This window comes from Spea bombifrons, chromosome 4, assembly GCF_027358695.1.
Source record: "Spea bombifrons isolate aSpeBom1 chromosome 4, aSpeBom1.2.pri, whole genome shotgun sequence".
NCBI lineage: Eukaryota > Metazoa > Chordata > Amphibia > Anura > Pelobatidae > Spea > Spea bombifrons.
In genome coordinates, this window is record NC_071090.1 from 72,796,208 (window position 1) to 72,811,246 (window position 15,039).

The window sequence follows — 15,039 nt, forward strand, 5'->3', positions numbered from 1 at the left end:
TCATACTAGTGTTTGCCATGCACATCTTATGGATGTACAGTGGATATAAAAAGTCTACACACCCCATTAAAAGGTTTCAGTGTTTGCCGATGACACAAATTAAGTAGGGTAATAAAGGCTGAACTAGATGTTTCTTCACTGTAAGGTGATTTGGATAAATTGGGTAACTGGGCTGATAAATGGCAAATGAGATTCAATATAGACAAATGTAAAAGTATGCATTTTGGGCATAATAATAAAAAGTACATAAAACATATTATTTAAATAGTGTTTCCTTGGGGGAAATCTACTAATGAAAAAGATTTGGGAGTAATTGTAGACAATAGACTTAGCAGTAGTGCACAGTGCCAGCTAGTGTCTGCAAAGGCAAATACGATATTGGCATGTGTTAAAAGGAGTATTGACAGGAAGAAGATATTATTCTGCCTCTTTACAGGTCCATGGTAAGACCCCACCTTGAATTTGCAGTTCAATTCTCGGTGCCTTTTCTTAAAAAAGACATTAGGAAACTAGAGAAATAAGGGTCACAAAACTAATAAGGGGAATGGAAAGTTTTTGTTATGAACAAAGGCTGGAAAGGTTAAATTTGTACACATTAGAGAAACAGCATCTTAGGGGGGATATGATAATATTCTATAAATAAGTACTGGGCCCATACAAAGAGCTCTCTAAAGACCTGTTCATTAATAGAACATTACAAAGGACACGAGGTCACCCGCTAAGACCTCTACGACAGCGGAGAGGATTTTTTACAGTAAGGACAATAAATGAATGGAATTCACTGCCTGAAGAGGTGGTGCTAGTAATTACATTAAATGCCTTGAAAATGGGCCTCTGATTACCATTTGGAGTCAAGAAGGATTTGTTTCCCCATTGAAAGCACAATTCGAAATTGCTGACGTTTTTTTTTTTTGCCTTCTTTTGGATCAACAGCGATAAACAAGGAATAGGAAAAGGGTTGGTTGAGCTTGACGGACGCAGGTCTTTTCTCAACCTAAACTACTATAAACTATACACAGGACTTCTGAAGCCACAATTAAGTGCCACTAATCCTTTTTAATAAAATATGCAGATTGAAATAGAGTAATTAACACAAATTCTTTACTTTTCATCTGACTGATTTCTGGGTCTAGATTGTTTTGTCCTTTGAAGTGACTACAAATTAGGACACACCAGGACAGACTCTGCCACACCAACACCCAGACACACACAAGGACAGGCTCTGCCACACCAACACCCAAACACACACACCAGGACAGACTCTGCCACACCGACACCAAAACACACACACACCAGGACAGGCTCTGCCACACCGACACCCAAGCACACAACAGGAGAGGGTCTGCCACACCAACACCCAAACACACACACTAGGACAGGCTCTGCCACACTGATACCCAAACACACACCAGGAGAGGCTCTGCCACACTGATGCCCAAACACACACACCAGAACAAGCTCTGCCACACTGACACCTTTCACGGACGCACCCTACTCCAAGCGTGCGTGTGACTTGGTTCAGCTAGTAAAAGGGTTAAAATTCACTATCTGTCTGCCCTAGACCGGAAATAGTGATAAAAAAAAATATCCACCCTTAACACCACCCACAATTAACTATAATGATATAACTAATATCATAACGCTGCCACCACCAAGACAATTTTTAAAGGGGGTGCCTATGTCCCCCAAGCGAATTAGACTCAAAACCCACACAATATGCTTTACCACAATAACTATGTGATTTCAAATTACCAGTAAATTGGTCTAATCAGGTAACGTGAGTCAGCAATATGTAAAAGTTATGTGTCCTGAAAAACATGGCCAACACTAATGGCCCTACACCCTTGTGTATTGCCCCCAGCTAGCCCCACATTGTATGTTTATCCCAACAGCCAGCCAACCCTTTAGTATTGATTTATGTGATGCCCCCAGCCAGCACAACCTTGTGAAATAATTCTCCCCCTCCTTAGTATCATGTCAGCCCTGGCACCCTGATTGCATCCACAGGATCTGCCTAACATCCAGATTGGAAGCATAGCCACCTTTGCCCCCAAACAGCCTGCCTGTGGTATCCTAGCCTCAAACAACCTGTGCCATGGTTTCCTCCCCACTTACAAATCCATGCTATCACACACATATTCATTCATTTACTCATTCACAAAGATTTATTTACTCATTCAGATACTTATTCATTCACTCATTCACAGATTTTCATTCACAGATACTCATTAATTCCCTCAATCATGTATACTCCTTCATAAACCCTCCCCCACCCCCTTACCTGAACTGCAGAGCTCTCGGTGACACTCCCAGACTTCCGCAGGGGCCGCTGCGTCCCTCTGTGTTGCTCACACTCTATGCAAACAACGTCTCTTGTGTTAGCCAGGGGAAGCAGGAACAGAGCATGGTCATGTGATATAAACGTGACTCTGCGGGGTTCCTGCTTCCCCTTGGAAGCAGGACCCCTGCAGAAGTGATCGCATGCCCCCTAGAGTGGCAGACCCCTACGATTGCGGTTGCTGCGGGCTTTTGCCTCGCATTATAGATGGCTCTGGTAAATACAATTACAAGATGTAACAGGTTAAGCTTTCAGGAGTACAAAACACATTTAAAATAATAAATTATGTTTTAATTTATATTTGCAAAGACAATTTTACAGGTAGTTTATGAACAAAAAAAATTAAAGTATCTCTTCAATTATACAGGTTGTAAAATATTTTATCAGTCATTTATTTTACAATGTCTAACTGTACATTTCCCTTGATTTTGTTGGTTGTCTGTAAGTAATGAAGGCCAGATGAGAGGAATGAGCAGTTCTAATTAATTCCTGGAGACATATTTTGTGAGGTGTGTCCAGTTACCCAAAACAAAGTCCATTGTTTGTTCTATTTAAAGACATGGCAGCTGTGGTTACAAACCAAGACATATTGTGTTGTTATAGTACATGCAACAGTTCTGTACATATAGGGTAGAGGAAGAATCATATTCCCATCCGTTTCCAAATGAAAGTGACCCATTGACCATTTCAGTGCTGTGTTAGAGAAGACATAAATGTGAATACTTTTAATAAAATAGCAGTGCAAAACATTACAGCTTAATTTTCTACTATAATAATAAGCAGGGTATTAATAGTAATATTACAGATCAAATCACACTTCCTAGTTATGAAATAGAAGTCCTTTTTAAAACTACTACCTCATTCTACGTGTAGAGACACATATGGGCCAGTATACAAAAAAGTAAACACTAGCAGGACATTTTCAGTTAATGAGTATAAACCATGATGCAGAAACTACAATAGGTCATATTATATCTGGTGTGATTGATAAACACAATGGTTACAGCAGTTACCACTTACTTGGTATACAGGTTCTTGCAGCAGGAATAGAGATTATAACTTGTGGCATTAAAAGCTTCTGGTGTGACCATGAAACCGAAGCAATCCAGTTGACGAGGGCTATATAATATTCCTATAGGAAAAGTTAGCGCTGTTTCAGTTTTTCAGGTGGCATATATCTTATATGTTTTGTGTTCAATAATGTTTTCTACTTTAGCTTGTGTGTGTATCATACTTACCGGCTATAGCAGCATTGACAAATGAGACACAGGCACCAGTCAAGAGAGCTCGTAGCACCACATTTGCAAGGTCACCTTTTCGTTCCATGGCCATGGTGGCTGTAACAAAAATAACTTATCAGCACTGGTGCACAGGATAGTATACCATCAATATTACTGGTGCTTCTGACTCCCCGGTGTGTTGTCCGGGCAGCGGGTAGACGTCTACGCGATTCGCGTAGGCAACTTCCACTGCAGCCGGAAGAAGGTGTGGTTAGCAGAGTGGGTTGTATGTGTCCATCGCGCAGACTGTCAGAGAGGAGAGTTCCCTGCACCGCTGCGGGAAATTCTCTCTGACAGTTGGAAGGTGTATGCGCGATGGACGCTGACAACCTTCGCTACTAACCAAACCTCCTTCCGGCTGCAGCAGCAGTTGCCTACGCAAATCGCGTAGACGTCTACCCGCTGCCCGAACAACACACCCCGGGGAGTCAGATCCACCAGTAAGTTTGGTGGGGGGTGTTAAGTGGGGGGCATAAGGCATTTCTGTAGACAGAGTGCTCTATGATATGCCTTTTAACCCCCTTAATGCCACTCTGCCTACAGATATGCCTTTTAACCCCCTTTATGCCACTCTGCCTACAGATATGCGTTTTAACCCCCTTTATGCCACTCGGCCTCCAGAAATGCCCTCTATACGCCACTCTGCCTCCTGAAATGCCTTATGCCTTCCTATATGCCACTCTGCCCCATAATATGCCTTTTAACCCCCTAAATACCAGAGTGGCATATAGGGGTATAAGGCATTTCTTGAGGCAGGGTGGCACATAGGGGGTCAAAATGCATATCATGGGGCACGGTGGCACATAGAGGGTTAAAAGGCATATCATGGGGCAATGTGGCATATAGGGGGTATAAGGCACTTCTGGGGCAGAGTGGCCAGCCTGGGGGCAGATGTGCATAACTGGGGGGGGCAGGTTGGAAAATAAAAGGAAATAAAAACAAAATATTTTTCTCAATCATAGCTTTTATTTAAAAAAATAGTTTACATAGTTTACATGAATTAACATTTACTAGTGAAATGTTTTTTTCTATAGGGTTTTTTCTATATATTCAGGCTTTTTCTTTTTTTTCCTAAATTAATATTCAGATTTTGGGGGGTCGTCTTATAATCGAGCAAATACGGTATTATAAAAGCTTAAGTAAATTTTATATTTGCATAGCAGTGTTTGTTAGTTGAATATTTTTATATTTACACAGCACCTCAAGCATGGTACAAAACACTGATATAATACCACAAAAAAAGCATTTAAACGGCCCATGCAGGACAGCATGAATACTGAACATGACTTGCTCAAGTAAAATGCACATATAAATAGAGCTGGCAGATTTAAAAATGTTTAATAAAACATTGATAAGAGAAGCATTTTGAAAACATGCAAATTAAACAAGCATTTCCAAAAAATGTCTCATTGCTTGTGTCTTTTGGAACTCTGGACCCAGGCTGCTCAGTTTTTCTTCACTCAGGGCACAAGGAGAACACAACAAAATTATACATGCATAACAAAACAGGGGTTGTGTATACAAAATGATCAGTTAAAACATCTTATCTCCGTTATTATAAATTGTTCTTGCTGATTGGACCATTCCATTTGTTACTATGGTGATTTGTACCCTTTTAAAACTTTACAGCTGACTAATTTTAATACATAGCTCTAAATGTATTTTTTACAAGAGTACTTACACAATCCTCCCAACATGATTCCAATGGAGCTGACATTGGCAAATCCACAAAGGGCATATGTGGTAATGACTTCAGCACGTTCCTACAAAAGCAGAATGGCCTCAAAGTCAGACTAGAAACCAATATAAAATATTGTAAAAAATAGCAGTAACATTTATTTTTGGGGTTTGACTGTCCCTATCCACATTCTGTGTTTTTATTATATACTGTTTCCTATAACACTTATTCTGGACGTCGAAAACAGTTTATGATGCTTTTATTTTTTTTAAATGTATTCTGAGTTTACTATTTTCATACAACATTGTGGCATATAGCGGTTACAGACACCAGTGACATGGATAATCAAAACAATGTTTCACAAGGCAAGGCTTATCGCTGCACAACCCCCCCCCCCCAGAAATTTCAAGATTATGTGAACATAGGATATGTGCCATGTTGGTGTTGTTGCATAAGATCTGATACCTAGGATTATTACAATATACCACATAGCATACCCTGTGATCACCATGGCATGCCCAACCACTGTGCCCTCAAACTATAAATGGGAAATAAGGACATAAAGGGGATAAGAGCTTACATTTTAGTCTAAAATCCCCTCAAAGTTACTCAAAGAACCGTACCTTTCAAGCTACCATGTCCACGTGCCCCTAGGTAAGTTCAGCACAAATTCTGCTCAGTAGAACCATCTGCAGTCATGTTGTGAGCCCGACCCTGAGCAGTGAGCACTAGATCTTCCATCCACCTTTTTTTTCCAATGCATGGGTATCAATGCCTTGGCTGCATTCAGTGTGTAATGGAGCAGCACTGCAGCGGGTGAGGAGGTGAAGTCTGGGTCACTGACTTGTGTAATTGATTTTATTAACTCTACCCAGAATGCTGCCAACCTCGGACAACTCTACCAGATGTATAAAATCCACCACAGTAACTAGGCACCTCCAGTATTTTGTCAAGGTCTCTGGGGCAAACCTGTGTTTATGATACCTTTAAAAGTTTGTAACGTTGACTAAAAACAAGGTACAATATGCAGTAATAAATACGGTATTTGCTCGATTATAACACAAGGTTTTTTCAGAGCAAATCCTCTGAAAAATATTCCTCGTCTTCTATTCGAGGTCATCTTATAATCAGACCTCAGATAGAGGTCTACTACTGCTGCTGCTACTACACCTCTTTGACAGTCCTTAGCCTGGGGGGGGGACAGTCTTTTTTAAACATTTTATAATGAAAGGTGAATCCAGAAGGTGTCAGGGACCTCTGACCTCTGTCAGGGACCTCATCTTTCCAAATCAAAAAAGCCCTCTGAATCAGATGGGAAACAGAATTAGTTAATCGAAAACCAACATGGCAAAAACTAAAAGAAATTTTGTCCAAAATGTTTTTGCTTGACGTGCACATCGCTAAAAATTGTAGACAGAGAGACACCATTGCAATTGGCCAATCACATAGCGTCTGCAGCTGACTTAAATGCAGCAAACTTTTTTTTCCTGTTGCTCCTGATTGCTCTCTCGCAGCGGATGATTGGGACGTTCATTCATAAAGGAAGTTCCGACGCGGGGGAGCAAGAACCGCGGTTCCCTGGGACTTTTGTATTTTATGCTACAAATAACTGGCCTACTAAAGGCAGACTGTTTAAAAGTTGTGGTGCTAATATAGAATAGTAAAAAATAGTAAAAAAAATAGATGTAGTGGATACTTGCCGATAACCACTGCTTTTCATTACCAATGTACTCCTCAGCACCTGATATGCGAATATTCTTGTATTCAGCCAGTTTTTGGTATGCCACAAACTCATTCAGAATTATTTTGGTCCCCAGCAGCTCGCCAACCATTCCAGCTTCACTCCAATTGACACCCATCATGAAAGCCACCGGCATGAATATGTAAGAGAGAATTAACTAAAAATAAGACATGAAGACAAACACAAAAGAATGGTTATTACCACACTTAATCCATTTATTAAAGCAAACTCATCTAACACTACTTGGCTAATACATATCTCATTTTATAAAGCTTTTTGTTTGGTAGTGAAAATCAGAAGATGGAAATTTGGCATGTGTGGAGAAAGTGAGTGAAATTGATAACTGATCCCAGGATAGCATTGACCTGATATATTTCCTTGAAACATAATTCCATGTATTGTTACTAAATTTAGTAATCCATCCAATTCAATTTTTACATAACTAATGTAGGACTGCAGGGTTTGTTTTTTGTTCTAACATTGGGATTTAGGTTGACAAATCCTAAAAGTCTAACTCTTTCACATAACATATAGACACATTTTCGATATGACTGCAAATGTGTAAAGTTGCTTTAGGTGACAGAACTATTTTAATAAGTAAAATAGTTAACTGTGATAATGTAGACATTGCTTAAGCAAAAATTAAAGTCTGTAAAAATAATCATGCCCAATGATATCATCCCTAATGAAACAGCATGTCCCTAAAATATACATTGGCAATGTATGTCCAACACTCACCTGAAGAGTGAGCTTGGGGTAGTTCACCATGCCTCCTAACCAGGAGAAGGCAGCATTGATAAATTCAAGCAGAGCTATGAAGGCAATAAGATTAGCTGCAATGTTGGCAACAAGTCCCACCGATGCCGAGGCCCCATTGCTGGCAGCCTCCAGCACGTTCCTCTCTTCTCTAAAATCATAAGAAAACACTAAGGGTGAGCATGCTAGTAGCTTGTTGTTATAGTGATATATTTGTCAGCAAGGTGAACAATCTAAATGAGCAACAATATATGAGCATACAGACAAACAAAATAAGGAAATAAAACAATAAAATGTTTTATAAACAATCAAAAATTCTACACAGTATTCCCTTGAAGTAATGTTACCATTCAGTTCTTCTGCCCATAATGTATTTCTAATTAAGATTACTGTTAGTATTATAAATAGTAACATTTCAGCTGTTCAAGATGTCTGAGAAGCTGTATCAAGTCATTGGCAAATGAAAAGATCAGGCAGAGCAACAGTCTTTGCTCAAGTTTCTCTCCATCTATCAATGCCAGAGTTAGGTTGGGAGAAGTTTTTATTAAAAAAAAAAATGGGATCATGATCTACTGAAATGTGTTTTGTTTTATTGACTTGCTTTGTCTAGATATCTTTCAGCATTTAGTATTGTAGATTGGGAAGCCTGCTTGTTTTTACATATTGTATACAAAGCCTGGTTTGGAGGCCCCATTTCAATCATTTTACACAGGCAATCCTTTAGAAGCACAGTAACATTTGTCACGTTTAGTCTGCCCATTGTTCTATCTGCTTTAAGACTGCAAACATTACTTAGTCATGGCTCTTGTCTTATGATCTGAATAATTGTATGTCTTAAAATCCTTAACTACATTAACCCCTTTGTCTTTAAGCTAGTTTACTTTTCTCTTTTTCACTTTAGCTGCTCTTAAAAATTCCAATATTTATATATATATATATATATATATATATATACAGTATATATATATACTGTATATGTGTATATATATATATATATATATATATATATATATATGTATATATATATATATGTATATATATTCACTATATTAATTTAACATATAAAAGACTATAAGAGCGCATTTCCAGGAACCACCACAACTGTATTTTCATTAGAACATTCAAAATACTTAATATTACCCCTTTTCTATTTTGACACCTTCTTGACTCTTGAACTTTGATTCCTCAGTCTCAGGATAGACCAACTTGGACAGGGCAAGGGCACAGGGTGCTGCCATGACAGACGCAGCAATCAGCGAGGCTGGATCAATCTAAAATGATACATTTTTTGGTAACATGCCTGTTGCTTTACTATATCTTCAATACGAAATTGGTATGTCAACAAAGACATGGTAATTTGAAAACAAATAGAAACTGACATTAGTTTTACACAATTAGAATATCTAAAATTAAATCAAGCTTGCTTTTTTTGCATGGTTTTGGTGTCATAAAAAATCCTAGGTGTCCAAGAACTTTTTATCTCATAAACCCAGAAGTCCACAAAATTTTCAATTGTGGCAGATGTCTATCAGCCCAAACATTTAATAATATTTATGTGTACTAAAACTACTAACTCAATTGTTCCAGATCAGCAATAAGAAAGGACCTTACCCCAAAGGAAATATAAGCACCCATAACACTTCCAGCAATGGTTGCAAAGCCACCAGTCATTACGGCATGAATTTCTGATTTAGTCATGTCTGGCAGATAGGGACGGATTAAGAGAGGAGCTTCTGTCTGGAAGAAAGCATTTGTATTAAAGATAATATCAATGCACACACACAACCACATTAGTTCAGAAAGCATGTTCTCAAAGATTTGGAGAATTCTAAGCTGTCTGACAGTCTCCTCAACAGTTTAACAATTATATTTTTTATGCAAACGTATAAAAACATATTTTTTGGTTTAATAATTTTGTAACTACCGCAGCATTTATCAGGCAGTGTGAAACTAAGTATTTAAAGGAAAACATGAATTGCAAACCAAATGACAAATATACAATTATCACACAGTAACAACAGCAATTGTCTGTAAGAAAGCATTACAGATACTGCCTTTTCCTCTAGTGTGGTCCTAGAATTAATTACCTGCCCAACAAAAATGTTCCCAGCCACGCTCAGTGTTTCTGTAGCAGTGGTGCCCATTGTAACCTGCATGAGCCAGGAAATCTATGTGTAGAAAAGAGAATTCAGATGCTTTAACACTCAAATAATGATGGAAAAACACAAAGACAGGTCATTGTAAATCATCTGCAAAGCTATTACCTCACAACATTTAGACAAGTAGACATGCTAGTAATACTCAAAAAGGCAACATAACCAACACATGTTTAATAAAGAAAACTCTACACATTAAAGGTTTTTTGTATGCTGGCAGAATGGTAATCTTAAGCGATGCAGCAGACGGGCCCTGTTTCCTATGACTTGACTTTTATTATTATGTATTATGCAATTTTTTTTGGTTAATTGGCATTTTAAAAAACTAAAGTAATGCAAGGTTTGTAAAATTACCTGAAGAAATCACTGAATTTAAGTGCTGCTAAATCTAGGTGGATGTATATTTCATATTTGCTTTATATGAAGTCAAGCATATAAGATGGGGTAAAAATACTGAAGATTGTTGACGTGCACACTACATGTCATCCAGAATGAGGGTAAGGAACAGATGGTTGTTACAGTTGTTTTCTGATTTCCTGCTTTCAGAAGCAATAGCATACCTTAACGATGACATATTGCATGATGCCTATGTAGTAGAGTACAGACATCACACAACTGAAAAACACCACAATAGGAAGAGCCTGTAAAATAGAAAATGCAAGTTAATTTACAGCAATCTTGACATTTCTTTCTTCAGCAAAGTATTTATGAAAAAACAATCACATTTCCAATCATAGGTTTACTGCTTGTCCCTTAGAGACCACTTAATTTGCCCATGTTTGGAAACTGGTAAATTCATCAATATCAGTGCACTGAGGCAATACTTGTCAAACATTGTCTACTAAAACATCAACAGCTCCTAAATCATCTGGGCTTGGAAAAGTAGAGAATTAATATACGACATTCAGAAGAATTAGCATAGCCCTGGAAGGAGAGCAATGGACGTAGGGGCCCGTGACTGTGGGGGCCTAGTCGCACAAGCCTTCGGGTTTAAGTGCAAGACACTCCTTGGGCTGGTGGTCCTTGGGATTCCTATTGGTGCCATGGGCTGACAGGCAGGGACGCCGGCAATCACAGCGGGGATATGCTTTACACGACTATGCCAGCTGGTGTTATGCATTAACGTTTACAAGTAGTTACTGTTTCAGTTTGGTGTTGGTTGGTTAATTGTTAAAGGGTGTTCGACTAAGCGCCCAGCACATGTGAGTAAAGTTTACAAAGGGTTAATGGTATTGACCATTGGTAGTTAAATCGTGGTAAGTGTCATGGGGCAGAGATTCAAGTTGGATGGCACCATGGACAAAATATTTCCATAGCTGTTAATAAAGGAATTAATAAATTAATTTGTTAAATATATTTGGTGTATGCCTGTTTATTGGGGTCTTGGGGTGAGGGTATAAAACGGCTGTCATTTGGGCCCTCCTCCAGTCAAGTGTTAGCTGAAGATTATTGGTTCAATGTGCATTTCACACCCTGCATTATAAAATATTTGATAATTATCTGCTCTAACTGCCTTTTCAGATACAATCTTGTCAAATAACCACCACTAGCCTTAGTAAACAGGCCTAGGTTTATGTGGGCATGATATGACACCTTTCAGAAACTTCTTAACCCCGTACATGTACGGGCTCAAAATGCATTGTTTTCAATGGGCTTAGGGACCGCCCATTGTCCTTAAGGGGAAAGATTATTAACTCCCTCTATAATGAAATGGGTTACCAGGCTATCAAGCCATTCTGTATACACTACACCTATGCAATGGGGTGCTGCTAGTTGTAAAGTTGATGTCAAGTACATAATATGTTAAAGGAGATAGGAAACTATCTGTGTGAAACCTAATTTAAAAATAAGACAGTTAAAACCAAAATATATTGCTATGATAAATAATCCTGTATAACAGAGAGAAATAAAACAATATAATTTTTGGTTACACACAGTAAATCCTCACAATGTGCTCTTAGTACATCCTAACCTGGTGTTGTTACATACCTGAAAGGCAAACACGTCCTTAATAAGGGTTTCTCCAAATACAAACTTTGAACCAGCGATGGTGTAGTTCAGGAAGATCTGAAGATAAGACAAGACTTTTGATTAGTTGTAAAGTTATTCATATATTTTGAAAGAATTATTAATCTCTTGTGAAGGTATGTATCAAAAGATTACATAAAGTCTAATGCATTTTTCAACACACACAGACAGATTCCTAGAGCAGCGACTGCCTTTCAATAATGTGATCACAACTGGTGTCCCATAAAACACACACAATATATAAAAATCTCACCCCATATGTTGCGTTTTTATCCCACAATCGCTATACATTACTGAGATCAGCATACTTCCCGCACTGATCTCTTCTGCAATATTTAGACTATTCTGAGTCCAGGTAAGCCGCAGCTGCATTGCACCTTAGCGGATATAGGTGTAAAATGTCTCTGATAATTTGAGAGTGCAGGTTCAATGGATAATGGCTTAAATCGTGCCAATGCCCCCCCCCCACCGCAAATTACTACCTGAATTTGTTCACCAAGGAAATTGAAGGCTTGATAACCAGGTTCAGTACGGATAATGAAGAGACCCAAAACAAACTCAAGTCCAAGGCCCCAAAATACTGCACGCCAAGACACCTAGAAGAAAATAATGCAGGCTTTTCTGGATACACTATAACAATATAATTATTGTTATTGCATCGCCTTAACCAACTATCTAATTGTGATGAGGCAAAGGGGTATATTTACCTTACACAATAGAGATAAATATAGATATGTTATGTATTGTATAATTTATGTTATATGTTGTATATGGTACTGTGATATGTTAAATCCAAAGTGGGTCTATGATAACTTTTCTTCTCTCCTCATAAGGAATTTCAAAAAGTATTATAATCAATTGATGAAAAAATGGTTTCAAGGTTTTTTTCATTAAATGTGCAGGGTATGAATCTTCCCCAAAAAAGAATTACTTTAATTAATCATCTTGTAGAGAATAAAATTGAGGTTGCAATAATCCAGGAAACTCATTGGACAGATACATTTGCGCAGAAACTCTCCTTTAGGAAATATCCGGTAATAGAACATGCCTCATTAGGAAATCAGAAAAAGAGAGGAGTAGCAATTCTTATTGCAAGAGAGATTAAATATGAGAAGATCTATGTCCAGCGAGATAAGGAAGGTCGGTTTTTAATTTTAATTTGTAGATTGAATGATAGAATATACTCGATAATAAATATATATGCTCCAAATAGCAAACAGATTCATTTTCTCAATAGCCTTATGAAAAAAATTCAGATATATATTCAAGGTACACTAATAGTGGCAGGCGATTTCAATTGTGTAGTAGATCTAGATATGGATAAATTGACTACTGAATATAAAAAAAAAGACCGGATAGAATTAGAAAAGGTAAAATCTTTCAATGATTTCTTAGGGAGAAATAGATTATATGATCTATGGCGATCATTACATCCAGAAGATCGAGATTATACCTACTATTCAAGCTGCCATAAATCATTTTCCAGAATAGATCTGGTTCTAGTTAACGCACCATTAATAAGAGAATGTAAGCGAATTTGGATAAAAGAGATCCCTTGGTCGGACCACGACTCAATTATGATAATACTAAAAGGAACCCATAGAAGTATAAGACCTACATGGAGATTAAATAAAAATCTATTAATGAATGCATTATATAAGAAGGAACTGGAAAAAATTACTAAACAATTTTTTGAGGAAAATAATCCTATTGAGACGTCTTTTGCAAATACTTGGTGTACATATAAATGTGTTATTCGGGGACACTTGATTAGTAGAACAGCACATCTGAATAAAACAAAATCTAAAACACTTTCTGATTTATATATCCATCTCGAAGATCTATGTAGGAGAAATAAGATAAGGCTAGATTCGGAATTGAAATCTGAAATGGAATTAATAAAAAAAACAATTAATGAGCTACTGATGGAAAAGGCTAATAAGATATTAACTAAATATAAGCAAAAATGGTATTATTTGGGGAATCGTCCGGATCAGCTTCTCTCTCGCCAATTATCAATACGAACAGCTAACTCTAGAATACATAAAATTATTTATAAAGATAAAAATTGCATTTCACCAGCACACATTGGAGAAGCTTTTCGTATATTCTACACAGAATTATATAATATTCATGATAATAGCCATAAGCGAGATATAATTAAAAAGTATTTAAGATCTTCTAAAATAACACAAATATCGACAGCCCAAGCTAAAATCTTAGATCGCCCTATAGAAGAAAATGAAGTGATAAAAATAATAAAGCAATTAAAAAAGGGTAAATCGCCGGGCCCTGATGGATACATTGCTGAATTTTTTCAATGTTTGGAAACCAGTCTGACTCCTTATTTGTGTAATATGTTTAATGAAATAAAAAGTCAGAAAAAATTCCCACGAGAAATGCTACAAGCACATATATGCCCTATCTTGAAACCCGATAAATCTGCCTTAGATATTAAAAACTATAGACCAATATCTCTGATAAATTTAGATACTAAAATATATTCTGCGATAATAGCAAATAGGATTAGACCTAATTTAGAGATACTAATACATAAAGATCAAACAGGTTTTATAAAATCAAGATCTTCTAGTGACAATGTCAGAAAGATAATAGACATCTGTAACTATGCAAATATTACCCAGGCCCCCTTGCTGGCCCTGTCATTAGATGCTGAAAAAGCATTTGACAGGGTCAGCTGGGAGTTCCTGGAAGAGACTTTAAAGGAGATGGGCTTTGGACCGGGTTTAATTGATGCTATTATGGCATTATATACTACTCCCACAGCCAAAATAGTGGGGCAAGGATTTGAATCTCAATGGCTTAATATATCTAACGGCACAAGACAGGGATGTCCCTTAGCCCCTATATTATATATTATTTCTTTAGAACCTTTTGCCTCTAGAATAAGATATAATTCTAATATTCCTGGAATTAAAATTGGTCAATTAGAAATGAAAATGTCTCTTTACGCAGATGATATTCTCATTATTTTAGATAAACCTAATGTCTCGATTCCACTTTTATTACAAGAGATTGAATTATATGGCACTATATCTAAT

The 15,039-nt window shown here is 37.4% G+C and overlaps 1 protein-coding gene across 1 annotated transcript in view; it reads right to left on the bottom strand.

Annotated features, from left to right (window-relative positions):
* Positions 1 to 2,621: 2,621 nt before the first annotated feature.
* The window catches only part of SLC28A1 (solute carrier family 28 member 1), a 37,954-nt gene continuing 25,536 nt past the window's right edge, over positions 2,622 to 15,039 (bottom strand). Inside the window, exons 7-18 of the mRNA XM_053463139.1 lie at positions 12,460 to 12,573; positions 11,939 to 12,016; positions 10,510 to 10,590; positions 9,881 to 9,961; positions 9,405 to 9,530; positions 8,934 to 9,064; positions 7,776 to 7,944; positions 6,997 to 7,194; positions 5,300 to 5,381; positions 3,577 to 3,675; positions 3,359 to 3,470; positions 2,622 to 3,031 (exon numbers count right to left, since the gene is read on the bottom strand). Coding sequence (XP_053319114.1) covers positions 2,911 to 3,031; positions 3,359 to 3,470; positions 3,577 to 3,675; positions 5,300 to 5,381; positions 6,997 to 7,194; positions 7,776 to 7,944; positions 8,934 to 9,064; positions 9,405 to 9,530; positions 9,881 to 9,961; positions 10,510 to 10,590; positions 11,939 to 12,016; positions 12,460 to 12,573 — 1,392 coding nt within the window. The 3' untranslated portion in view covers positions 2,622 to 2,910. The remainder of the gene's footprint in view (positions 3,032 to 3,358; positions 3,471 to 3,576; positions 3,676 to 5,299; positions 5,382 to 6,996; positions 7,195 to 7,775; positions 7,945 to 8,933; positions 9,065 to 9,404; positions 9,531 to 9,880; positions 9,962 to 10,509; positions 10,591 to 11,938; positions 12,017 to 12,459; positions 12,574 to 15,039) is intronic.